This window comes from Mercenaria mercenaria, chromosome 2 (assembly GCF_021730395.1).
Source record: "Mercenaria mercenaria strain notata chromosome 2, MADL_Memer_1, whole genome shotgun sequence".
In the NCBI taxonomy this organism is placed as follows: Eukaryota; Metazoa; Mollusca; class Bivalvia; order Venerida; family Veneridae; genus Mercenaria; species Mercenaria mercenaria.
The window spans coordinates 49558541-49585943 of NC_069362.1; the positions used below are offsets into that span (position 1 = coordinate 49558541).

The 27403-nt window shown below is 32.4% G+C and overlaps 2 protein-coding genes across 3 annotated transcripts; one reads left to right on the forward strand and one right to left on the reverse strand.

Annotated features, from left to right (window-relative positions):
* Positions 1-8863: 8863 nt before the first annotated feature.
* Positions 8864-26670, reverse strand: LOC123562159 (uncharacterized). Its single transcript, XM_053536559.1, has 3 exons — positions 26623-26670; positions 12696-13078; positions 8864-10509 (listed from the first exon to the last, which is right to left on the reverse strand). The coding sequence occupies exons 2-3, from the start codon at positions 13034-13036 to the stop codon at positions 9177-9179; spliced, it is 1674 nt and encodes a 557-aa protein (XP_053392534.1). The 5' UTR covers positions 13037-13078; positions 26623-26670; the 3' UTR covers positions 8864-9176.
* Positions 14329-25433, forward strand: LOC123532398 (uncharacterized). 2 transcript variants are annotated; one of them, XM_053536561.1, is made up of 7 exons: positions 14329-15887; positions 18382-18488; positions 18889-19076; positions 19429-21978; positions 22374-22474; positions 22950-23017; positions 24135-25433. In XM_053536561.1, the coding sequence occupies exons 1-4, from the start codon at positions 15741-15743 to the stop codon at positions 19833-19835; spliced, it is 849 nt and encodes a 282-aa protein (XP_053392536.1). In that variant the 5' UTR covers positions 14329-15740; the 3' UTR covers positions 19836-21978; positions 22374-22474; positions 22950-23017; positions 24135-25433. The 2 variants fall into 2 exon arrangements, with proteins under 2 accessions (XP_053392536.1, XP_053392535.1); XM_053536560.1 differs by lacking the exons at positions 14329-15887; positions 18382-18488; positions 18889-19076 and having other exon boundaries at positions 19839-21978.
* Positions 26671-27403: the final 733 nt, after the last annotated feature.

Consider the following 27403-nt stretch of genomic DNA (forward strand, 5'->3'; position numbering starts at 1 on the left):
ATAAGTACATCTTTTATTTGTCTTTCTTTAACATTGTTTACACTGATTCAGTTTTGAATTACTTTAACTGCTTTTATAGATAAACTTTTCAACTGACGGCATATATTTATACTAGCATGCATCATCATGAAAGTGTCTTATATTATGACTAATGTCCAGTGTAATCACAAAAGAATGACCACGCGACGTCTGTAAGCAATCGTACATCCAAACTTTCTGATATTTGTAGCTCCGCTTTAGAAAACCAATTAACTTCGGCAGAACTATTTATTTCATTTCATTTCATCAAATGCAATCGTTTTAGAGTATTAAGTTGAGTAAAAATCTTACATTTCCTTTCATTAAGAAATAGACTGTAGTTTAGTGGTTCACATCTGGGTATGAAACATATGGACGTGTTTAGTTTATAGAGGGCGGTAGTCTTCACACGCGCTTTAAATAAAAATGATGTATTTCATACCAAAATATAAATTTGTAAACCACGATGGTGATGCGTATCTTATAACTACTACTTGAAATATTCAGTCTAATTTTACATATTTTGGGAGTTATACTTCTCGGAAACCCTACAGCAAATGTATTAATGTGGTGTCACAATGCAGTTTTCCCATAGGTCACATCCGGTAACATACACATTTACCATACCGCAATTGTTTCACCTTAACGTAAAGTCGTAGTAACGGTACATAGGTTTATCATTTATAATGCAGAAGTAATTTTAACATATACTAATGAAGTAGCCTGTCCAAATTGTAATATACTTTGTTGACTTAGAAAAATATGTCAAAGTACCTTTATAAATATTTTGTCTACAGTCATACGACAGACTAGCACAGTATATCATCTCACTGGTAAAATGCAGTTTGATATAAATATGTTAGATCAAAGTCGCCACACTATAAGAAAAACATTAAGCAATCATACATTTTTTTCTCATTAATTTATATAATAGAATAATATATCTATGACAGGTAAAAACACCCCAAAAATGAAATTAAGTAAGGAAATCGTTTTAAACTTCAAACATGCGCAAATGTTCAGATTTATTCATCAGTTAAAACGTATATTCGGATGAGTACCCCCCTCCCTCCGCCGCCACACACACACACACACACACGCACACGCACACACCTCCTTTCCAGATATTTTACCTTATCGGGATCAACTTGCATTAGTTCGTGTCAAAACATTATCTTACATGCCACTTTTAAAAAAATGGAGTTCTAAACAAAAGTTTTAAATAACTACAAGAAACAATAAAATATGACCTAGATACTTAAATAAATATATTACGCTTTTTATTGAGCTGCTTCTAAATGGGTTGAGGCATTGATGTGAATAAAAGTATTTGATATTGCATGTTTCAGTTAGCTCTAATTTTGACATTTTACTAACAATATACTTTTCTAAATGAGTAAACATATGTGCATGTAATAATTTGAAAGGTATTTGAAAAAGTCTAAGTATCACGCTAGAAGATTTGGTAAGTGCATGTTGTCATACAGTTAACTGCTGTATGCGACATTGCCGTACAAATAAAATCTCTCTGACATATCCCTACAAATATTCTTTAAGGGGATATTTATTCTTTCAGTTTTATATACGTTCCTTGCTTTTTAACAATTAGAAAGGGTCTGCTTTTCTTAGTATTTTATATGCCATCCCTTAGCCTAGCTCTGTCGTGAAATAGTCATGAAATTAACCACTCTTCATTGTTCTTCATTTATGTTATATCAAGTAACATATCAATACAAAAGAATAAAAAAGTATTTAATTCTGCTTAAGATCTACGTATGAATTGATTATAACATAAATACGAGGTTTAGTTCGTATCCACAAGAAAGAAATATACAACATTTAGAATGAGCAAAATATGAAGCATCTCACCCGTATGTGTGGACAATTTAAAAGTGACCCTAAAAGGCATTTATAGTCGGAAGAATTCTAAAGCGATATAGTCTAATTATGAAGACATGTTTCCTCTTTTTTATAACACTACTTTATAAAACCTTTGTCTTTGTTTGAAAATAGGATGTAAAGTTTACGAAATGTGATACGTCGTTTTAGATAATTTATCCCTGTTCATACAAGTTATTCCAAAAGTAACCTTTCTTTGATATTTATTAAAATAATGTAACTTTGAGAAGCTCAGCATAGCCAAATTGTTTTGTCACCAGAATATTAGAAATTTCGAAAAGGGCGATAAAATTCTATACGTTGCTGAACATGATCAAATTATTTTTATGAATTCAATAGTCCTAATGATGACGTCATAAAACAGTTTGCCCAGGCTTTCATGGTTGACTGATTCGAGTGTTCCATATCCAGAATTTATCTTCTGGTATTGTTCTTTAAGAAATGTACATCTTAAGTCTCTACTAAAATGTGCAAGGTTCGGCCATATTTTAGGATTTATAAGCCGGGCTATATATCCATTATCAAGTAAACGTTTTCGCACGAGGTCAAATATCTATATTGGAATCGCATGTGTTATTTTCTTTTCGTTTGCTATTAACATACAAACTTTCTTTGTATGGGAGAATCAAGAATATTACTTCAAAGAAGAGCGAAGCGCTTGTGCTTTAATTTATGATAAAAAAAAGATGGTAGAAATATTCTTTTTGACTTTCGGGATATTCAACTACTGTTTCCCTTTCATCGTCCTTACAGTATTGAATGGATCAATATTTATAACACTTCTTAGGACGCGAAGTTTTATGTCAAGCAATGTATCAAGAAATGTAAGAGCAGCCAAGATTGTTTTTGCTATTGAAGTGGGGTATTTTGTATGCTGAACGCCAATACACGTTGTGATTTGTCTACAGATTTTTACAAATCTGAACAGTGACTTAGAATTGTTGATTGCGGAATATATTGGAAACGTTTTAGCACACGGTAACAGCTGTTTAAACCCAATTCTGTACACATTTATTTCTAAAGAGTACCGCGAAAAAATGAAAGAATTACTCAATATGAATAATTGAGCTATGTTTCAAACGAAAAGGTTGTTATACAAAAATCTTATATGGCATTTCTTCATCTAAACTCAGATTGTATGTTTATCATGTTCAATGAAGAACACTGTGACTGCGGAGTTTTCATTGTCACACAACTTTGCAGTTTTCGACTGTCAACATACTACATTTCATTTTTCCAGCAATCATCAGCGAGGCAATGAACGGATCTATATCTTACTATCCGTATAAAATGTCTTCGTCAAGTAAAATAGTGTATATACAATGTATGCAAGTCGAGGGCTCAACGCGAAACTAGTCTATCTGCTTTTATTTCTATAAACACTTAAGACTAGTTTCGCATGGAGCCCTCGAGGTGGAAATCAGAGTAAAGATTTTTGTATGTTGGACGCTTGGAATGTGTTACCATGAAGACATTAAGAAAACTAAAAGTTTGTTTAGCATTAAAATAGCGTATATATGCAAGTCGAGGGCTCAACGCGAAACTAGACTATCTGCTTCTATTTCTATATACACTTAGACTAGTTTCGCGTGCAGCCCTCGAGGTGGAAGTCGGTGTAAAGATTTTTGTATACTGGACGCCTGGAATTTGCTACCATGTAGACATTAAGAATTAAGGAGGTAGGTTACCTTCATATCTGTATGTGCGCATGTCCAACCGGAAGCTAACGTGACGATTTACGACGACGTTTACGACAAACTAAATGTGTTTGTATATTCATTCTTCTGAAAACAAATCATGAACTTGTCTTCGATCTGATGCTTTATGGTTTAATAATGCAGAAATAATGAATAAATTGCCACAGAAACGCTTCAAAACAATGTTGCCTTAAAATGACGTCATTGACGTCATGACGTTACGTGTCAGTTACCGCGCAAAATTAATAGCTTTTAACTTGAAAGTACGTAATTCTGTACATTTTCTTTATTTTAACTATTTTCAAATAACCATAATTTGCTGAAATATTTTTATGAGTCTTTTTCTCTGAATAATAATCAATATTTTGCTTATTTTATGTAGTTATATTGAAATGTTATGCGGAATGTAAGAAAATGGATGATGGCAACCAATGTTATTTGGAATATAGTTGGGTGAAAGGTTACTTGTTACGGCCATTTTCAAATAAAAAGTCTAGCAGTTTGATTTGTAATACCTATTTTTCAGGTTCCATTGATAATTTGTTACTTATATACTAAAACTAAGATCTAAAATTGTTCAAATTTCAGTAGAAAATTGTGGTTTCTTGAATTGAATTGATGTAACCATGGAAACGAAGCCCGTGACCTATGTATCTAAATGTAAAATTCAAAAGCGTTGACACTGGTCTATTTAAGAAACACAGCTTCGGCTTTTTATTTTCATTTCAACAATATCCATGAGAATAATAGTAGCACGCTGAACGATTTTTCCATGAAAAATGGCAGACGAGGGGTACTGCTGTACGTATTCTAAGCTGTGAAATTTGTTTGAATAAATGCAAATAACACGAAAATGTAACCTACGTTAGAAATAATATGTTTTAAAGCTACATCAATTAGAAAGATAATCTTACTCAATATTTTTTAAAAGAAATTACGACAAACAGCAAGATATAAGCTATTTTAAAATCTCTGTTGCCATGGTTACTATAAAATTTAAGAAAAATAGTGTACCATGTAAAGTGCTTGGTATTTTGCTAATAATATTACCCAAATATTTCATGTTGGTCATTAACGGAATGGCACTGAAGCCGTCGAAAACCCCTATTTTTATACATAGTTGTTTAAAAATGAGAGAAAATGCGTTACCATGGAAACACGAGCCCCGCGACATATACATTTTAAGCTTATATTAGAAAGATAACGTGCACACCAGTAAAATTATCAATTATGCAGACTTCTACGGATATCAATGAAACTAAAATACACTGAAAAGTGTTAAATATCCGTATTTTCCTTCTTCTTTCAATATGAAATACCCTTGGAGGGTCATGTTCTTCAAATAAAAATTGAGCTTGAAGGGACAGAGACAAACGAAATTGAGATTGTAGCAGTTAAAACTTCATATTACACGAAATACAAAAACATGCTGCAGTTCAACTAATTTGAATTTACCCTTGTAACAAGGTAACCTACCTCCTTAATATAAAATGTTTTCTACTATCCTTACGATGAGGGTAAACTTACATGTCTGTTTATATAGTATGAGATACAAAGAGCTACTAAATCATACACTGTTTGAAAACACGAAACATCGTATGTAATTCATTAACATTCAGTTTTTTATATATACCATATTATATTGCACATAGTATTTATGTTTTTAATAGCAGGTTTTAAATTAGATTAGAAATGTTTTTGTTTAATTCTTTAATCATGTTAGAATATAAAGTAAATTTGGTAATTCCTAAATGCATTTTCTTTTGTAAGTGATCTTAAAGCAACAAAAAAAAAGCATTTAGAAAATAAATGTTTGGCTTAATTATATTTCAAACTATTTCATGCATTACATCTTTACAGATCTTAATAAAAAATTGTCGAATTGTTATTTTATTATTATGATGAGCGAAATGAGGAGTATGAGAGTATAATTTTAAGACAACATTTTTCTCTTCAAACGCTTTGTATTCACAACACGAAACGTATGAATTCATATCGTACTGGATACAAGAAAAATGTATTAATTCCATATTAGACATATTTCCATGTATTTGACCGATAAGCAGAAGCACATGAAATACATCATCAGTGAAATGCTTTACGCAAAGTTTTTGTATGCACTTGTATGTAATATTCTGTCTTCAAGGAAAATGGCAAATGAATAAATGGAGTCGTGCCCGTCAGAACTGTGTCCCATTTTGTACCAAGAAAATTGAGTTTTCAAAGTAATTTTACAATGTTTTTGTACAAAACGGTATATTTTAGAATTTTGGTGACGTGTGTGTGTACCAATGACCGCTGGCCAGGCTTAAAAGTTTTAGCACTCTTGACATTTCTTCTTACTTTGATGACTTTAGCCAGGAATATTTACATCCACAATACATTTTTATGGAAAGAAAAAAGCGTTCATTTTCATATAAACAACATGGGTGTAATATCAAAGACTGGCCTGTCCGCGAGATTTCACGCGTAATCTGACGTCACTTATAGCAACAAAATGAACAAATGGCGTCGTTTAAAATTCTTTCAAAATTGGACGCCAAAGATTCCAAAATAACATCAAATTATGGCTTAAAATATTTTTCTGGCTGTAAAGATCAAAATTGAATCAACAAAGGACTGTTTGATTTTTTCACTGAATTTAACAATATTTTAGAATACAAACTAGAAACTCTATTTCTATCGGAAGGCTAATTACAGTTGAATGCGAGCGAGTGTTTTTGACTGTTCTAGATGTCGAAAAGATTGATATTCTGAAATTTATTTCCATTCTATGATACTCCTGGAGAGCAAATCACTTATTTTGTAGCAAGCTACACAAAATGTAAAAAAATGAATGCTATATTTTTATATTTGTACGTTTATACGGGTAAAAAACACAGCGCGATTCCTGGATTTGCAACAAGTCCTGACGTGGTTTATACCCGTACAAACGCACAAAAATAGCTTTCAGCCACTCTAAAATGATCTTAAGACTGGACTAAGCAGATTGTATATTACGCATTTCTGTTAAATTCGCTTTTTGATATATAGTTGAGTAAGGATTGTATTACATTTGCTCGCTGATAATTTTGAACAACTATTGAATGAACAAATTGTATTTTCAAGCGGGTTTTATCATTCCAGGTGTGTTAAGTTTCTCATTTTATTTGTTGTTTGAAATTTAAATGTTAAATGCAACACGTAAGGATTTATTTTACTTGTTGGCACTTCTTGGGATGTCTTCTGTTTTAAATACAACTACTGACAATGTGCCGTATTGGAATTAGAAATCAATTGTTTCGAATTAATTTATATGTAATCAGATTGGTTAAAATGTAATACAATACATGTATATTGATTCTTTCATTTATTTGTGAATGGTAACAAAATATAAAACTGGCATTGTTTTCCTCGATAATTCTAAGACAAGATCTAAGCCACGCATTGTTGTTACATGATCTAAGCGTTAAATTAAAATTATTTTGTAAGATATCGGTATTCTTTATACAAATGTGTATAGTTGATTATTTCTTGGAATAAACAAAACAGCTCCGAAACAAAGAAATTTGCTCTTAATCATTCAAAACATATTAAATGTAAAAATCGAAATGACTTAAACGATTGTGTTATTGTTTAATTTCATTGAATTTATTTAAAGCTTTTCTAATCAAACTTACTATACATGTTAGTTACATGTACGTTGTTAATGCCGCACTTAGTAATTCGGTGTTTTAAAGCAATGCTTTCCTTAAGACATGCTGCGTTCATACGAACTGTATGGCATATAATATAGCCTGCCATTGTAAAGGCAAACTTTGGTAACTTGACTGACCAGTTAATTAAATAACCATACATACAGTGTAATCGTCTGTTATACTTTAAAGGTATGGCATGTAACCAAGCAAAATAGTAGATTCGGTATGAGAGGTCAAAATGCGCAACACCTTTCACGCCCGTTGGCTAAAGCGGAACTATTTGTAGTAAAACTGAATGGGCTCCATTATCCTGAAAGACCAGAAAATATAATGATATCAAGCGCAAGTACTTCATGCAACTACCACACAACATTTGAAGACTGCTGTTGAGCTCTTGGAAGTAACGAACATAGCCAATCAAAATGAAAGCGGGGTCTGTTCATGCCCCCTAGCACCAGATTTTAACGAAATTCTATTAAGGACTCGAACAGAAAATATAATAATACTACTTAAAAGTACGTGGAGACTTTTACAGCCGTCAAACATCACTTAGGTTATGACAGTTAATAAAATTTGTAAGAATATCTTGTTGAAGCATAAATACGCTTAGGGATGTCGGTCATGCGAAGAAATGATTTCGGACGAGCCTTAGTAACTGATTTCTGAGCAAACTGTCACGAATCTCAGGACGAACTGTGTTATTTGCTGTTATTGAAACAATAGTAGGTTGGAATTTCACAACGCTGAGTCTACCAACAGGACTGGTTCAGTTAACGTGTCTGAACAAATTCACTTATTAATACTGTTACCAAGTCCTGTGGAGCGAAGAACTATGGACCGAGTTCGATATCTGGTTGAGGCGATTGTTTTCCATGAAGATTTGATATAAAAGTATTCCATATTCTACTACACCTTATTCATATTGGCAAGTTTTCAATGTGTTGCGGAGAATAGTATACAATCGATACCTTATCTGGTCTCGTTTATTGTAAAAACTTTCTTAAACCGAAATGAGTAGTGTACGGGCGAGAGGAGTGTGGAGTATTGTCAGAATCAAGAGGATAATATATTATTCAGTCATTTTGATGTGAATTTTAATGTGATCTTAATACATGCTATATTACATAATTCTGATATATAGCTGTTTTACTAAATTGTATTTAAAGCGTCCTGTTGGCTTCTTTTCACCATTCATATATACTCAAAAAAGAACTTTCAAAATCGATAATAGGAACATCTGAACAAAGACATCGACGATATCTCTTGCAGATTGTTCTACATTATTTAATTCAGAATTATATATATGTAGAAAATAATTTTAGTGAAATATGGGCACTGAATATCTTTTATATGAGCTATACGTAGTTTGGTATATCAGTGACGTATGATACATGATTGTAAGTACTGTTCATATTGTGTACTTTCAGGATGTGTAATAAATCAATACATGTTCGAAACAATAGAAACTTCAAAGTTGCTCGTTACCTACACGACGAACTATACCAAAAGCTACCCGACAAGCCCATTTTTAGTTCTACTTTTTTAAATTATAATATAATAGACTAAATACAGTGAAACTAAAAAAGTGGCAATTTTATTACATCAGTTTATACAAAAAATCACAATTTAAGTAAAATATGTCGTGATTTCACCTATGTCATATAACCACACAACTATAATTCATGGATAACGCGATCTGTTGTACATGTATACGGTATTGGCCGCTTAAGCAGTACAACAGAAGTTCAAATTCAGCTTGGTTTCACTATAGAAAGTTTGATATTATAACTGTATTTCGGTCGTAAGGACACGCAAGGAAAAATAAAATGTGTTCGTCTAATTGTACATGCATTTCTTTACACAACACCAGCTAACATTCAAGTTCTCAATCACGTAAATAAAGCACAGTAACTGTATTGCGACTGTAATAACCAATTAATATACAATTGTTTTTATCATCGTAGCACAGCGATTCTGGTTCACTCCCACTGGAGACATCGGGAACCAGTTCTCCCAGACATTTTCCATTCTGACTAAATATGACAATCTTTTTAGACAATTTGTCAATAGTGTATACTGTACCATCACATGATACACATACACCAATTGTACTCTCCAGTCTACTATCTCGAAATTCAGCGTTTTTCGTACCATCGCTCTTAAAACACACTATGCCGTTACTTTGATCAGCCGCAAATACCGAGTTCTGAAAAACAGCCATTTGTCTCGGTATGTATGTCAGACCAACTGTATCTAATGTAACATGTTTTTCAAATGTCCCATTTATGTTGTACACGTCAACACTTGATGACGTCCCCACCCAAAACTTTCCAGCTGCATAAGTCATACCCCTGTGATTACCTCCTCGCCTAATTGAAATATTTCTCAGTTTAGAAATACGAGTATCAACCGACAACAATTTTATGTTGTTAGTATTCAACTTCACCGCTACTTCATTATTACTTATTTTACAAATGCCAGTTGGTTGACCTTTAACGCTGAAGTGATCGGTAACATTGCGGTCGATATACATTAGTTTTACCTTACAGTTATAATTGTCGGCCAAAAGGAAAAGTCCGCTATCAAGCTGGCAAATATCAATTATCAAACACGGGTTGCTATCGTTCTGCATATTAACATTTATCTCTTTCTGTTGTTGTATTTCCTTCTTTCTATTTGCACGAGCTTGTTTTATTTTGCCGAGACTTTTGACTGCCAAGAACTGTTCCGTCACATTTGAACTTTCCTCGAACTCAACTGATACTTGACTGTCCGATTCTAATTTTGCATGTACGTTTTTGGCGTCATTTATTATCTGCTGACAAAGTTTGACTTTAACAAACCGTTGTTCCTGATTAACTTCCGTCTTTGACCGGAGCTGTTCATTTACCTTCTCCACTTCAGATCTTCTACGATTCACTACGGCAATATCTGATTCTAGTTCGTCTTTGACCTTAGCATATGTTTCGTCGAGGGAAACATTTGCTTGTTTGGAAAGGGTTTTGATGTGCTCTATCATTCTATCTTCTATTTCTTGAACTCTTCTTTGAATTTCTTTTCTTTTCTCTTTAAGTAAAACGACACTCTCTTGTTTCATTTTCTCCATGTCCACCAAGAGCTCTTTAATAGACTCGGATTCTTCATGCAGACGATCAATTTCATTTTGTTGAAAGTCCGTGACTGCAGTATCCGTTAGATTAGTCACATCTCTACATGTCCTGCATGAAAAATACTTTTAAGTAAACATCACTTTGATTAATCGAAAAAATAAACAAGAGCTGTCACAGAAGACAGCGCGCTCGACTATTTCGATGCTGGATAGTGAAATTTGGCACATCGGAGGAAGCTGGAGCTGTCACTAGAGTGTTTAATGGCTCCAATAAGAATGAAGATATTGGACAATAGCTTGAGTCTGTGTCAAAAATATTAAGTATTAAGATAGATAAAGAACATTAAATAAGAATAATTCTAAGCAGAAAGGGGGATACCAATATGAAATATTGGTGCAATTGTGATTTTTGCACCTTGTGTCATATGATGTGGGTGATTATGTGGAATAACAATTTCAAATTTACATCAAATCCATTTAGTAATAACTGAGATATAGTGAAAAGGAATCAAAGTTAACCTGAAAGCCTAATTCATGAAATATTGGTACCAGAGTTATGCACCTTATGTCATATGATGTGGGTGATAAGGTGGAACAACTATTCTAAGTGCATCTAAACTTAAACCTGGAATTCTAAAGGGGGAATAATTCATGAAATATTTGTGCAAGAGTTAAGGTCCTTGTGTCATATTTTAAGTTTGAATCAAATCCATTTAGTCATACTGAGATAGAGTGAAAGTGCATCAACATTTTAACCTGAAATTCTAAGTAAAAGGGGGCATAATTCATGAAATATTGGCACCAAAGTTATAGACCTTGAGTCATATGATGTGGCTGATAAGGTGGAACAACTATTTTAAGTTTGAATCAAATCCATTTAGTAATAACTGAGATAGAGTGGAAGTGCATCAAAATTTTAACCTAAAATTCTAAGTAAAAAGGGGGATAATTCATGAAATATTGGTGCAAGAGTTATGACCCTTGTGTCATATGATGTGAGTGATGATGCTGAATAACTATTTTAAGTTTGAATCAAATCCATTTAGTAATAACTGAGATAAGAGTGAAAGTGCATGAAAACTTTAACCTGAAATTCTAAGTAAAAGAGGGCATAATTCATGAAATATTGGTGCCTGAGTTATAGACCTTGTGTAATATGATGTGGGTGGTACGGTGGAACCATTATTTTAAGTTTGAGCCAAATCCATTTAGTAATAACTGAGATAGAGTGGAAGTGCATCAAAACTTTAACCTGAAATTCTAAGTAAAAAGGGGCGATAATTCATGAAATATTGATATGTGAGTTATGGCCCTTCTGCGATATGATGTGGGTGATGATGAGGAATAACTATTTTAAGTTTGAAATAAATACATCAGGTAATTACAGAGATAAAGTGAAAGTGCATCAAAACTTAAACCGAAGTGCGGACGCGGAAGGACGCCGACGCCGGGCCGAGTAGGATAGCTCTCCATACTTCGCAAAACGAGCTAAAAAAAAGGAAACATCTTGCTGCTTAGATTTGCTGTTTTCAAATATTCAGAATGAGGCCAATATCTTCATCAATGTCTTACTCAGCAATTTAGATTCATTGCTCAATTCTGGTTCGTAGAGAGGTCTGTTTCTTTAGAAGCAGAACTAGTACGTGTAGAGAACCCTTATTATTGTAAAACTGGCTGATGACGTAATAAGACGCTCGAATGGGTCTTTACCGCTCACTAGAGTGTGTGTGTGTGTGTGTGTGTGTGTGTTCGGGTTTAAAGTCTTTTTCAACAATTTTTCAGTCATATAAACGACGGTGTCTACTTGTAGCAGTGAGCACAATGCCCAACTTTATAGTGCTGCCTCACTGGAGTATCACGCCGTAGACACGTGACATGATACCCCACCCAGTCACATTATACTGACACCGGGCTGACCAGTCCTAGCACTACCCTCTTAATGCTGAGCGCCAAGCGAGGAAGCTACTAGTACCATTTTTTACGTCTTTGGTATGACGCGGCCGGGGATCGAACCCACAACCTCCCGCACTCGAAGCGGACGCTCTACCACTAGGCTACAGAGGCGGTTACTAGAGGACTTATACATATTATATTGTTTCTGGCTGAATTTCGAGAGTACCATTTGTTAAGCACTTCATGGAAAGTTAATCTAATTAATATATGTTTTGTATTTTAACCTGCACGGATGCTTAATGCCTAAATGAGGCACTTTGCATGATACTTTTTTGATGCAATAAATGTTTACATAGCAAGGAGTTAATTTTAATTCAATGTGACTTTGAAACTGAAATTTACCTGTGTTCTGTGGCGATACACATTAAACAGTAGACCATATCGTGTGCACCACAATACATTTCTATGTCTCTATCCGAGTGCTGTCGACATTTTATTTTCGTTGTCAGCGTAGCGACCTTTGACTTGTGTTTTCCTTCTTCTCTATCAACCAGCTTGTGGTCACGTGACGCTTTTACTTTACGGTGGTATTTCGTGCATGTTGTACAAAGGTATTCGTCACATTCCGGACAATACTTGACGGCCTCTTCACTGGTTCCCTCGTCACTACACGGTGTACATGTTAATGCAATATAGGCATCGGAACCATCCTGTATAGAGGGATGGTCACCTCTCTCAGCCATATCTTATGATCGTAAATCTGTGCTCTACATAATAAACCACCTCTGAAATTCAAAGATAAAATCATGCATGTAAGAGGTAGTTGCAAGAAAGCAAATATTTCCAAAAGCTGAAATTATATGACAAAAAATCATAGTTTCGCACTTTTCAAAATTTTGCTTTTCGGCCTACATTTCATACACATTTTCTTACAAATACTTTCTAGTCTTATATATTCAGTTCCTTGAAAGATGACAATTATTTTACATTTAAACAGAACATTTTGTTTTACGTAATCATTCATTATTTAAGAGGGTCCTTACATTATTACATTGGTTTAGTTCTTATATACAACGACATAAGATATAAAAAGCATCAAAGCCGAAAAGTCGTGATTCAATTCGAATAATAAGTGAAACTCGTTCTTGTCTTATACAGCTAGATAAACTGCCACCATACCTTGCAGATATTAAACTTAAAGACTCTGTAAATATATGTTTTAGTCGCTGGCACGAATAGTTTAGTCAAAGTTATTGGCGAAAATCGAAAAAAAAAATCTTGAAATGTGTCATCATTTAAGAAATAATTTATAGCAAAAGAGTGTTTTAACACTTATTTATGCACGATAGGTGGTTATACGTCGGGCGTAATAATTTCACGAGGGCGCAGCCCGAGTGAAATTATTTGTACGACGTATTACCGCCCGAGTGCATAAATAGTGTTAAAATACGGTTTTTGATATAAATTATTTCGATTCTAATCTGCCCTTAATCTAAAAAAGTAGATCAAATATAGTAGCGCTCTTTCTTGGTCGCAACAAAAACACTGACGTCACCGCACGTTAACGTGAAGTCATTCTAGCGTAAGAGTGTTTTAACAGAGACAAGCATATTAGAATTATCAATAAGTAAAGTACAGGGACGTTGTTAAAACTAATGTCCCGAGAGAGCTAAATACATCTTATATGGAAAAACACTCAAGGCACTTTTACGTGTATCTGTAGGACTTATATATCACTGTGGCCAGCAGGGTGCTATGTGCTCCCAAAATACGTTTACAAAATAGAATAAGTAAAGTATAATATCATTAGTCGCAATACAAACTTATGTCATTAATACATATTTTTGAATAAATCAAGAGTAATAAAAACCCGCATCAATTGAGTTTAACTTCGCATAAGTACATAAAACTAACTATGTAGGCATTTAACTAGAGCATTTTATTTTCAAGGGAAATAATTGTGGTCTGACTGTATTATTTTGAAAATCACAGTTGAGATTTTTTTATGTGTGCACCGGTACAGTTTTGCGGCACAGGCTAAAATGCTGACGCGCTGTGCTGACAATATACACAAAGAAGGAAAATGCTGACGATATGTATATAGAGGCGATTAAGAAAATGCTGACGATATAGAAATAGAAGGTTTTTAGGAAACACTGACAACAAAGAATTATTATTATTGTTGTCTTTCAATAATTAATAAAACAGTATTAATTGGAAATGACTTGTAAAATAGCGCAAAATTGACATAATTTAAACAGAAAATACGCTGGGTTGATTTTATATATCTAAAATATACATTAAAAAAGAAAAGTATTTGAGTGTTCAATGTGTTTAATTAGTTAAAGTTAAGAAATTAATAAAAGCATTTATAAATTCAAGTTGTATTACCATTAATAATGTGAAATAATAATGAAATTGTAATTAATCTACTTTATAATTAAGCACCGCTGTTTTTTTTTTTTTTTTGTTTGTTTGTTTCTTTCTTGTTTTTTCTTTTAAATTTTTTAAAAATTATGCGTGCATTACATTAATCAGACGTTATATAAATTACTTGCAAAAGTAAACTGCGTATATATTATTTATACAAAAGAGTATTTAACTTACTTAAATGAAATAAAATCTCTAATATTTCTTTTTTTTAGCATTATTTAATCATAGACAACAATGAAGTGAGCGAGGCAATCATACGGACAAGTAATGCGCTTCATATTTTAAAAATGGTAAAATCAATTTAGACAGCACATGGACCGACAATCTAAGAATACACCATAATTATTTGTTTGTTTCATACAAAAATTATAATTGTCTTCTATACAAGGGGATGAAACGGAAAATGTTTGTGATTTATTGTTAGAAAGCGCACCATCTTTAATCTTCCCCGTCCGTTTTCACACAATGATTAAATCAATCGTTTTGTTTGTTCTCACCTTTTTATAAAAAATGTTATCCTATAATTATGATATCCTTTAATCTGCTACTGACAGTCACAGTTTTTTAAGTTAATCAAAAATGTATACATGTGTGATTGATCATTCGAGTTCAACCGTTAAATTGTAATAAATGAGTAATTACATGAAAGCGTAATTATACCAAAAGTATATCTCAATAAAAGACCTAAATGCCGATTTGTTATTGTTCTGTTTTTTTTTTCTTTTTTGTTTGTTTTTCTTTATGTCTTTGATCTTATAATAATCATTTTGCTTAAGTATAGAATTCCAACACCAATTTAAAGAAATGAGTAAAAGAAATGAGTAACATATAACATATATAAACATTTTCAGTGCTATCTACATTCTCTTTACCAATTTACAAAAAGTGCTTCTTTTGCGAATATTGGTTGCTTACTATAGTGTTTATTGTTCAATATTATAATATTTTGTGTTCAGTATTATTTTGTGTTATTTCTCGTGTGTTAATATTATTGAAACTTGCATCACTCACACAATGGCTTTAGTGATAGGACATAGCCAGGCCAAATATCTTAGTGAATATTTGACAGAGGATGATTTCAGTGTGTTTTCATATCCTGGATATACTACTAGTGACATACTTAAGCAGGATATTATTTATGATGTAGCACCATTCTTTTCGGTAAGTTTACTTAATTTACCTTTTAATTCATGCATTTACAAGAAATTTCGCAATCTGACATTGGAATAGGTACTGCAGCTAATTATTGTTTTACTTTTGGTCGATTTACGGCAAACGTAACCGCATAAGCGTTTTGACCAGTAAAGCATATTTTGCACGTGCAGGGCATGTGCACTAGTACGCACGTGTCCATGAACACATGTCTTTACTGATGCAAGTCCTACTAGAAAATCACATACCATCGTGAATTTGACACAAGAACAAAATTTAAAATTGATCACTTCAATGAGTTGTAAATAATTGGTAAAATATCGCCAAAAGAGCGCGGATAGTAGCTAACCAGTTCAGAACAGAACATATTCTTTAACTTCATCAAGGTAATTTACAATACAACATGGATATATATATATATATCATAGTATTGATTAAGATAAACATTTAAATGTTTACGACACAAACAAAAATAAAATAATAATTTAACAATAGTAACAATTATCAATAAACATTTACACCGAATTTTGCTAAAGCGTTTCTATGGTCAATATTTTTTTTCCATGCTATATTTACATTTGTATGTTGCTTAATGTTGCTTTTCTCTTTGTTACTATAAACATTGTAATAATGTTTTACGTAATAAATTTTTTGGTATTGGTATATTGGCTTAATACCTAGAATTCAAGAACCGTTTGATATAGTGAAATGTATATATCCTGACTGCCATCTTCTTTCATTCATGCAATTTCCGTAATTTTATAAATTTTATAAAGGCAATTATTATGTTGGTCAAAGATATACTTAGCTTATGTTTATAATGTTATTTTATCTACCGACAATGTATCGAGTCATATGTCATTTACCAAACATTTGATTAAATTAAAATTTTATCTCAATCGATTGTTTAATAAACAACTTGGACAATGATATGCCACTACCGTGCAATGTCACACGTGTCGTCTTTAAATGCTTGAAATAACACTGAAATTACTGAAGGACAAATTTAATAGAATTGCATGGCGCTGATCATCATGGCAGGTATCTTTAATTTAATCATGTCGGTGGTCAAAGAAAATAATAAATTTATGAAAAGTGTAAACTGGAATCAGTCTGGTTTAATATAAATACTTTTACGAGATGAATAGTTATATATTACTTTTTCTAAATAAATATTTGATAAAACGTTGGATAATCTTGGTCAGCATTTTCACACTTGTATACACGATACTTAGCGCAAGATTCTGCTGACTAGTTAATTAAAGAATAAAATACTCTGGAAGATGCTGACGGCAGTTGTATTTACAATTTATATTACTGACGACTTTGTTCTTCTTGTATGTGGTCAGCATTTTCACACATGTATACACGATACTTAGCGCTAGAATTTGCTGACCAGTTAAATAAAGAATGAAATACTCTGTAAAATGCTGACGGCGGCTGTATGTACAATTTATATTGCTGACGACTTTGTTCTTCTTGTATGTCGTCAGCATTTTCACACATGTATACACGATACTTAGCGCTAGAATTTGCTGACCAGTTAAATAAAGAATGAAATACTCTGTAAAATGCTGACGGCGGCTGTATGTACAATTTATATTGCTGACGACTTTGTTCTTCTTGTATGTGGTCAGCATTTTCACACATGTATACACGATACTTAGCGCAAGATTCTGCTGACTAGTTAATTAAAGAATAAAATACTCTGGAAAATGCTGACGGCAGTTGTATTTACAATTTATATTACTGACGACTTTGTTCTTCTTGTATGTGGTCAGCATTTTCACACATGTATACACGATACTTAGCGCTAGAATTTGCTGACCAGTTGAATAAAGAATGAAATACTCTGTAAAATGCTGACGGCGGCTGTATGTACAATTTATATTGCTGACGACTTTGTTCTTCTTGTATGTGGTCAGCATTTTCACACATGTATACACGATACTTAGCGCTAGAATTTGCTGACCAGTTAAATAAAGAATGAAATACTCTGTAAAATGCTGACGGCGGCTGTATGTACAATTTATATTGCTGACGACTTTGTTCTTCTTGTATGTGGTCAGCATTTTCACACATGTATACACGATACTTAGCGCAAGATTCTGCTGACTAGTTAATTAAAGAATAAAATACTCTGGAAAATGCTGACGGCAGTTGTATTTACAATTTATATTACTGACGACTTTGTTCTTCTTGTATGTGGTCAGCATTTTCACACATGTATACACAATACTTAGCGCTAGAATTTGCTGACCAGTTAAATAAAGAATGAAATACTCTGTAAAATGCTGACGGCGGCTGTATGTACAATTTATATTGCTGACGACTTTGTTCTTTTTGTATGTGGTCAGCATTTTCACACATGTATACACGATACTTAGCGATAGAATTTGCTGACCAGTTAAATAAAGAATGAAATACTCTGGAAAATGCTGACGGCAGTTATATTTGAAAGTGTTATAAGATATATATGTTTATATAATATTTTATTTTACAGGTCATTGTCGTTATAGTTGGAGCGAATGATATTGGGCGCAAATCATCAGAGGCCATTGTATCCGACATAAAGAAGTTCTGTACCGAACTCCGTTGTGAGTCTTCAAGGTATTTACATTTTCACTTTTCTTGCCTTTATGATAATAACGAATTTTGTTAAGCTGTATCCCTAAAATAATAATAACAATAATAATTATGCTGACGATATAGATTGTATCTGTATGAACTCCCGGGGTCTAGAAAATGCTGACGATATAGATTGTATCTGTATGAACTGCCGCGATCTAGAAAATGCAGACGATATAGATTGTATCTGTATGAACTGCCGGGGTCTACAAAATGCTGACGATATAGATTGTATCTGCATGAACTCCCGGGGTCTACAAAATGCTGACGATATATATTGTAACTGTATGAACTGCTGGTGTCTAGAAAATGCTGACGATATAGATTGTATCTCTATGAAATAAAAACACAGTTAATAATGATAAAAAATCTTCTTTTTCAGTGCCACTGTTGTAGTATCTGAAATTCTTCCAAGGTGTCAGAACATGTTTGATGGATGTGAACGATCGAATGATTTCCTAGACAGATGGAACTATGAGGCGGCCACGATCAACCGTCAGCTTCATGCAATGGTCCGAGATATACCATGGCTTAATGTTATGATACAGTCTGACTTTCATACAATGTTTGGTACGTTCTTCCCAAATTAAATTAATAATAATAATAATAATTTATAACAGTAATAATAATTTGTTTCCTAGCGATAAATTATGGATACGGGGCCTCCGTCGCCGAGTGATTAAGGTCGCTGAATCCAACCAAAAAATGTTATGATACAGTCTGACTTTCATACAATGTTTGGAACGTTCTTCCCAAATTATATAAACAGTTATTGTTGTACCGTTCTAGCCTTTGTGATAATAATAATGATAATGATATTTATAAGAACCATGATAATAACGATTAGTACAACGCGATTTGTTTTCGGACTATAAATTATTGTTAATACGTGGGTTTCATATCTGTTTTGTTTTCATTTCAGGCGCAAGGAGACAGATGTTTAGCAGAGATGGGTTACACCTCAGTTACGACGGTACATCAACGTTAGCATCGAATATTGTATCTGCTGTGTTCTCGCTTTCTACAATTTCCGAGACAACTTCTTCTGTAGGTCCGCAGGTTGATGAAAACCCTATCGTCAGCAACACTGAACAACGCTCCAAGGTTACACCTTCAGATCCACCAAAAACAGTTACCAAACCTGGTGTGCCAATGATGTTAAGAAATCGTCCGCAGAAGTGTAAAATTGTGTTAATTGAAACCGATACAAAGTTTTATTTAAGTACAGATAGTGTTAAGCTCTTTGGTGGTGGGAATGACGCACCTATGTTCACGAAAACGAAAGTAAGGACATTTATAATCCATACTCTGGAATCACGAATAATGTAGTTGAAAGTATGAATGCTAAATTAAAAAGACTCATTGACCATAAAGAAAAGGCAATTGATGAAATAGTTATGTACTTACATTATTTACAAGGCAATGATCTCGCTGGATTGATCAGAGCATTCTGTGGAGAAAGCGAATGGACACTCACTGAAAGTTTTAAATTTGCGGCACGCGATCCTGAAACAGTCAGCTTACCGAAAAATGTTTGCCATCCTGATAAATTGATACAGTTAATAAAAGGGGAAATGAATGCTTTGTTGAACAAAAACAGAACAAATAATGATAATACTAACGATATATCGAACGAGAAAGAGACTGATGAAAATATGAAATCTTCAAAAAATCAGAAAGTTATTAAAGGTCCGGTATCACAAAAGTCACTAGCTGTTAAAACTATAGCAGACAATGGAATCGTACTTGTACCAGCTATGGGTGCATTCATGGTAAATGGATCTAACGATAAAAAATATTCTGTAACAATATTCCCAAAAGAAACATGTTCCTGTCCGGCAACTTCAAGATGCTACCATATTATAGCAGCGATGATGTCCGTTGGTATGCCGATTCCCGACGAGAAAAAAGTGTTTAATTTAACGCAACTTCGAAAAAACTGTCGTCCAAAACATTCTAAAAAATGTGGGACCAAGAAAGGTAGAAAAGGAGACAACGATAATGACACTATAATAAATCCGGCACCCGATTCAGTCGTGAAAGTATTTAATGGTGGCAATATTTTCGAAACGCCTAATTCAGAAAGTGTTCAGCAGGCGAAACTCGGATTTGAAATATCTACACCGAAATCTATTCTGAAACGAACAGCATCGAAATCACCTAAATCCACTTTAAGAAAACGTAAACTAAAGTTTGAAGAATCAGATAATATCAAAATACCGAGGTTAGAGACTGATTTATCTTATATAAATGAAGACAATGAATTTATTGAATTAGAACTGAGCCGAGACGACAGTGTATCTGAAGGCACTGCAGCTGGAAATTCCGAAATGTGGCTCAGTGACCTAGGTTTAACAATTACTGATAAAGAAGATTTGATCAACAACAAAAAACTAAATTCTAATCATATGGAAGCAGTGAATAAATTACTAAGAAAACATGTCGGAGATTCTGTGGGCGGGCTTCAGTTAACTGAAAAGGTTCCGATCTTTAATGACACAGAAAACAGATGGTTGACAAAAGTGCATATGGAACCGGTTCAGTCGCCATCTTGTCAGATACATCACACCCACAGTGATCACTGGGTTGCATCTGTGTATCATGAAAACATAGTTTATTTATTGGATACTTTAGGAAATGACCGGAACATTGAACGAATAATTCCTAATGGTTTAAAAATCCAACTTTCACAGATATATGGACAAAATAAAGACGTTTTAAAGGTTCAAATACCAACAGTTATGAAACAAAACAACATAGGAGAATATTTTGGTTTATATCCATCTTACAGATTTTTTTGAAAATGAAGAGAAACAGGGGGAATTCTGTAAATTTCTTCTTATATGCAAATGAGCTGAAAATGTATTGAAATGACTAGATCAGAAGTTTATGCCTTTCCAGTAAGTTTTTCCCTACCTTTGACGATAGTTATTAAAAAGTATAGATATCAACCTCTTTGCTGATATTAGTACCTAAAATTTTCAGCCTGTGAATAGCTGTGGAAATTTGGGACTTCCTTTTTTTGAAGATATAAATAGATCTAAGCTATATTTAGACTAAAGTTTTTTTCAGTATAACAGCATGTAGAGAACCCTTACATACAGTCAAATATTCTTGATATTGCAAGGAAATATAATGCATTTTTTCAAGTGCTTGCTGTTTCTTATTTTGTGCATACTTGATATAGGTCATTGTCAATGTCAGCTATCATTATACTGACATTTGAAGTTGTTGTTTTTTTCTAAATTACCTCCCTTATATATGCATTTTTCTTCATTCATTTTATTGATAATTACTTCCCTTTATGTTTAGCAAAAATTCTCAGATTGCATTTAATTAACTCCCTTTATTTAACATGAAACATTCTCTTGTGTAATGATTATTTGTATATTTTACTTTCAGTGTCTGATACATGTAGTTGCAGTCTGTCTTTGGAAGCTGTAGAAATAACAAGAAAGGGACTGACATAGTGGTATAGTTTGTTATATATGAAGTTTATTGATGGCATTCATGTCATGATGAAATCATTAAAGTATAACATACATTGATTTTCTGACAGTCATGTGTTATTACATTTGAACTCAGACTGTTTTATAATCAGGTTCATGATATTTTTTAATATACATTGTATACAATAGTTGCATTTTTTTCAATATTAATTGCAGCTTTATAAATTAGAACACTTCAGGTTCATGTTTGATATAGTTTATTAATGATTATAATTTTAATCATACAATGAGTTATAAGATATTTTATTAATTTTAATATATTTATATTAATATATGTAAAAAGTCTGTATTAAATGCATAGGTCATCTTTTGTACAAAAATAAAGAAAAAATAAATGTTGTATAATTTTCATTTTCAGTTTTGGTAGGGAAAAGTTTGAGTATGTACATGCACAGTTGTTTGACCTGTCTTACCCTGTGGCAGTCCAAGCAGATGTTACCATTATGAAAAATGCAGGAGGTAATATGCTTTTGTATGTTAAACAAAGGTCTCAAAGCATTTATAATATGCTGTATGGCTACATTTTTGCTCCTGAAATAACTGTACAAGACAGCTATAAGACTGACATTCCTGACAAGATGTGAACCTTCTGGACTTTATGTCAGCCTGGCATAAACATTTCTTTCCTGTAGCTTTGTGTATCCCTCAATTTACTAAGTACATATCTCCATTCAAAATAATGATAGTAGATATGGTTTAGTAATAAATGTGTGATAGCTTTGTAATGTCAACATTTCAAAAGTAGAATGAACATGTACTTTGATAATAAATATTGAAATACAAATTTCAGTATATTGTATCAGTCAGCAAAAACATGAAGTACATTTGTATCTTTGTATTAAGATAATTAAAACAATTATATTCAAATGCTTTGACACTGATTTTATGTTGAATTCCTAGAATGTGTGTGAATTAATGTTTTACAATATTTCAGAACTTGAAGACAATGGTTAGTGCAGAAGGGACATAAAAGTTATGATAAAAGTAACAGATATAAATAAGGTAAACTATTGTGATAAAAAGACATGGCCAGTGCTGCACATCACAAAGGCAATATTTGAATTTAATTTTTTGTCACTTATGAGTTCTGTAAAGCTGATTTTGCAATATATATAAAATGATTAGGATTATTTTTTTTTACTGTGATCATTTTTTCACATGATTTTGTCAAGACTGACAATTTGTTCATTGGAATAAGATAATTAAAGGCGGCATTGTGTCACATAAAAATATGTCTGCATAGTTGCCAAACATTAAATGTCAAATTGTAAACAAGGAAATTCTAAATTTGGAAAATCCTTTGTTGTTTTTCTTCATTTAGCTCAGTTGAAGGAGATGAAGTTTGAAGCAATTTTCACAATACAACCTCTCCAGAGTAGTTCACTCTGAAGCAAAAACCTCTCTTTAACAACATCATGAGAATTTCCCTAAGCTAAAATAGAACTATCAAATTTACTTCTCCAGAACAACAACCTCAAAATAGCTAAAATATTTGTATATCCCACAGGGTATTGCTCTACAGAGGTTGCATTGTACTTATAATATCTATGATTTCAAATGCTTTAAGAAAAACAACACTTTTAACAAGGGGAAAAGTGAACATATATTACTCATAAGGTGAAGTTTTGGCAGTTCTCAAGTTCATTGTTTTTGCATGCTATATAAAAGCACTTTAGGTAGTTTATCATTATTACATCATATACTAATCAGAGATTGTAGGTTGTTGTTTTAGGGTGAGATCATAGGTGAACATCATCAGATTTATCTGTTTATTTTTTTCACCATTTTATTGAATATGTACATTGAATGTTATAAAATATGCAATCTTTTCAGACAGTCCTATTAAATAACTTGTCATTTAGTGGATCTAAGTATATGTAAAATTTAAATAAAGCAGCAAGCCAAGTAGCAACACAATCTGGCTGCTTAAAACAGGTAGTTCCTTAGACAAGTTGAAATTAGACAAAATGTCAATTTGTAGAGTTACCTGACTTGCTGCTTGATAATATATTTCTAAGATTAGAATATCTGCAAATGTCTAAAATGATGTTATAATTGTTTTAAAAACTATCATGTTTTATTCTCTTTATGTAATAAAGTTTTACATTTGTATTTCCAGAAGTGCTACAAGTGTGTTGTCATGTGAAATGGAATTTACCCCAACTGTGCTGCATGATGTATATTCAAGTGCAAGACAGCCATGCACCAGCTGTAAACTGAGATGGACCCATATAATAAATATGTTGCCTTTCCTATGTATTATCATCTGTACAGAATGTGTTCATGACAAGACTGTATACATGTATTGTTAAATAATTTTTTATTTCCATTATTGCATGCATGTAAGAAGCAAGCATTTAACAATTGCAGTCATAGAAGTGTTCAAATGTGATCAATCTAATTTAAAGAAACACATTTAATTGGACTTTTTAAGTTTCATAGTATTTTTGGTGGGGATTGACCCAGTCATTCAGCAACTTATACAGTCTGTGTGTCATTTCTTGTATGTTATAGTTTTCTTAATAATACATTAAATGTCAAAGTTATGGTAAGATGAACTCATTCATCACTTGTAGATTAATGTTAAAGCAGTTCAACATTTTACCATAAGTTAACTAATATTCTATTTAACCAGAGTTGTCACATATTTTCATATAAATATTTGTATAATACAGTCTAATCTAATCTACATATGATGTACAACAATTTTTTAGTTATATTTTATGTTGATATTTTATGTTGTTTTCATGTCTCAACATATAATTACTAACATCAAAGAAACTTAAGTATTTTACAATTTGGTTGGTATAAATGGTTGTTTTGTTTATATATTTTTTTCCATCCAGGAGAATAAAGAAATATACATTTCAAAATATCTCATCATTCCAGATAAGTACACTACATAATCAAGATAAAAGAAATAAGAACAATATATGTTGGTGGAATTTTATTTTCAAAAATTTGATATACAGTCTTTGTAGTATTTACTTCTTTAGATATGTTGGACTGAAATGGGAATAACAACATACTTTAATTTTTTGTTTTCATAAGTTAATATGGGAATTATTAACTTAACTTAACTTAAAAAGATTTTATCTCACTGTTATGCCATCTGAGCTTTAATATTTTTCAACATTGTCATTGGCAACAAGGCTCAAAATTATTTGTTGTGTATACCTTGCATTCATGTGTGATAAATGCTTTTATGGTATTCTTTAATATAATTTATGCTTTTCATCTTACCATGGATTAAAAAAATATAAATTTATTTGTCTGAAAATTAAGGTAAAAATACTGACTGATTAAATTGCAATATAAGAAAGCTTATTTGAGATAAAGGGAGGTAATTCCATAAAAATATATGTAAAATGTAGATGATAAATGTAATGAAGGGAGGTAATAAAATATTGTGAAGTTATTAGTCTTCATTTCTTTGATGAGCTAATTAATTGTTTTACATTTTGGTTTATTAACTACAAGTATGACCTAACATGTGTACCTGTCCTGAAGGAAATAAAAAAGGTTGTTTGATGTCCTTGTACTGTTAAGTTGTTCCTGTATTTGTTTACATCCATGTCTGAATGAAATGAAGAAACAGACTTTAATGAGGGTATCCCGGGAAAATACCTAAGTTTATTTTTATATCAGCAAATTTGATGAGATAGTCATTCAGGAGTTGTCTATCCTATTTCCAAAAATGCTATGGGGACTAAATTTTTTGGAGTAAATATCTCTTTTAAAAAATAACACACAGCATTTTAATATTGTATATATATTATCTGATGCACTTAGCAATATATATTTGGAGTCAAAATGTTAAAAATTCCGGTTTTAATTTTTTAGTTACAATGTCTAAACTATGTTTGAATAGCTACATCCACAGTTAAATATCATATAGGACAGTCCTTTGTTAAACCCTCTTGCTTGGTAGTACACATTTATTTTATATTAGTAACTACGCTTAAACTGTTGTTCATGTATCAGGAGGGTACTATGGAGTAACTTTCTATATATAACATCTAAATACCCTTTCACGTCGTGTTATCGGTTATCAACTGCCAGCTTACAACAGAGTGATAACACACAGCTTAGAGAGTATTGCAACAACAAGAAATACATTAATATGTTTTAATTTCAGTAAAAAAGTGTTCTTAACATGTATAATAATTACTGATGCATGTCCGCTTTCAATAACTTAATCCGTTTTTGTTATATGTGACAAGAGTGGATTGTAAATTAATACCCCACCCCATCTGGACAAAACGCAAAATAATTTAAAACGGTATCGAAGCGAATACAAAATCTATAGATAGCAGATGAAATAATAAGTTAAAATACTATTTTACAAAATGCTCATTTGTCGTACTAACAGATTTAATACATTTGATGTAAACAAAACCAACTTCCGTTTTCACTGTAACTGTGCAATATTGAAATCGAAAGTTGGACATACTGTATTTTTGTCTAAAAATGGAAACCTTCCGCGATAGGCCTAGATATATGAGTAAGCACAAATGAATTTAATACCAAGTGAAAAAATGTAATCAAATTCAATAAACATATCATTTTTTAACTAAATGAAATTAAATTATAATTGAAAAACAAACCAAAGTCGCCTGCACGCCTCTTATCAATAATCACACCCAAGAAACTGCTACGCGGCTTTGAGCATTTATAAGGGCTGAATTATTAGGACATTATAGAGTGTTACTCTGTTATGTCAATGTATTATTTTGAAATGCAATTGTCTAAAGATGTGTTTAAAAACGGAGAGAGTGTTTAACTTCAACTTCTATTTCAAGTTACTGCCATAAAATCAGTACTGATTACACTTGGCAGGTGCTTGTCAGGAGCAGTTGTTAGTCTAAAAGATATGTTATCTGTGGGAAGTGGAACTAAAAATACAAACTTCAAGTAGGCACTGCCTAATTTAGATATATGTGCATTTAACTGCATCAAAGTACACGGTCTGCAAAATTAATTAAGGTAGTTCTGCACGTTTGGATCGAAACTTTTTCTACAATGTAGAATTTGATTAAACTCTGATTTTTCAAAACTTCAGAATATACCTAGAAAATTCACCAAATAAAAAAGATAGGGTCGTGTGCTTGATTTTTTGCTAGACTGATTTGAAAATTCGGACCTCACGCACTATTTTATAATGGGAGTCATGGGAAAATCATAACTTTCATAAACATTTTCGCGAATAGAAAATATTTCTACATGTAGATTTTGATGAAACTTCTCACAGTCGTAGATAAACACATGGCCTATAATTTGGTGAAATAAAATGTATAGGTCCGTGTGCTTATTTTTGAGATATTTACACATGATTAAAATGAACCGGACATTTCACGCTAATTTTAAAATATTATTTTGATTTTTTTT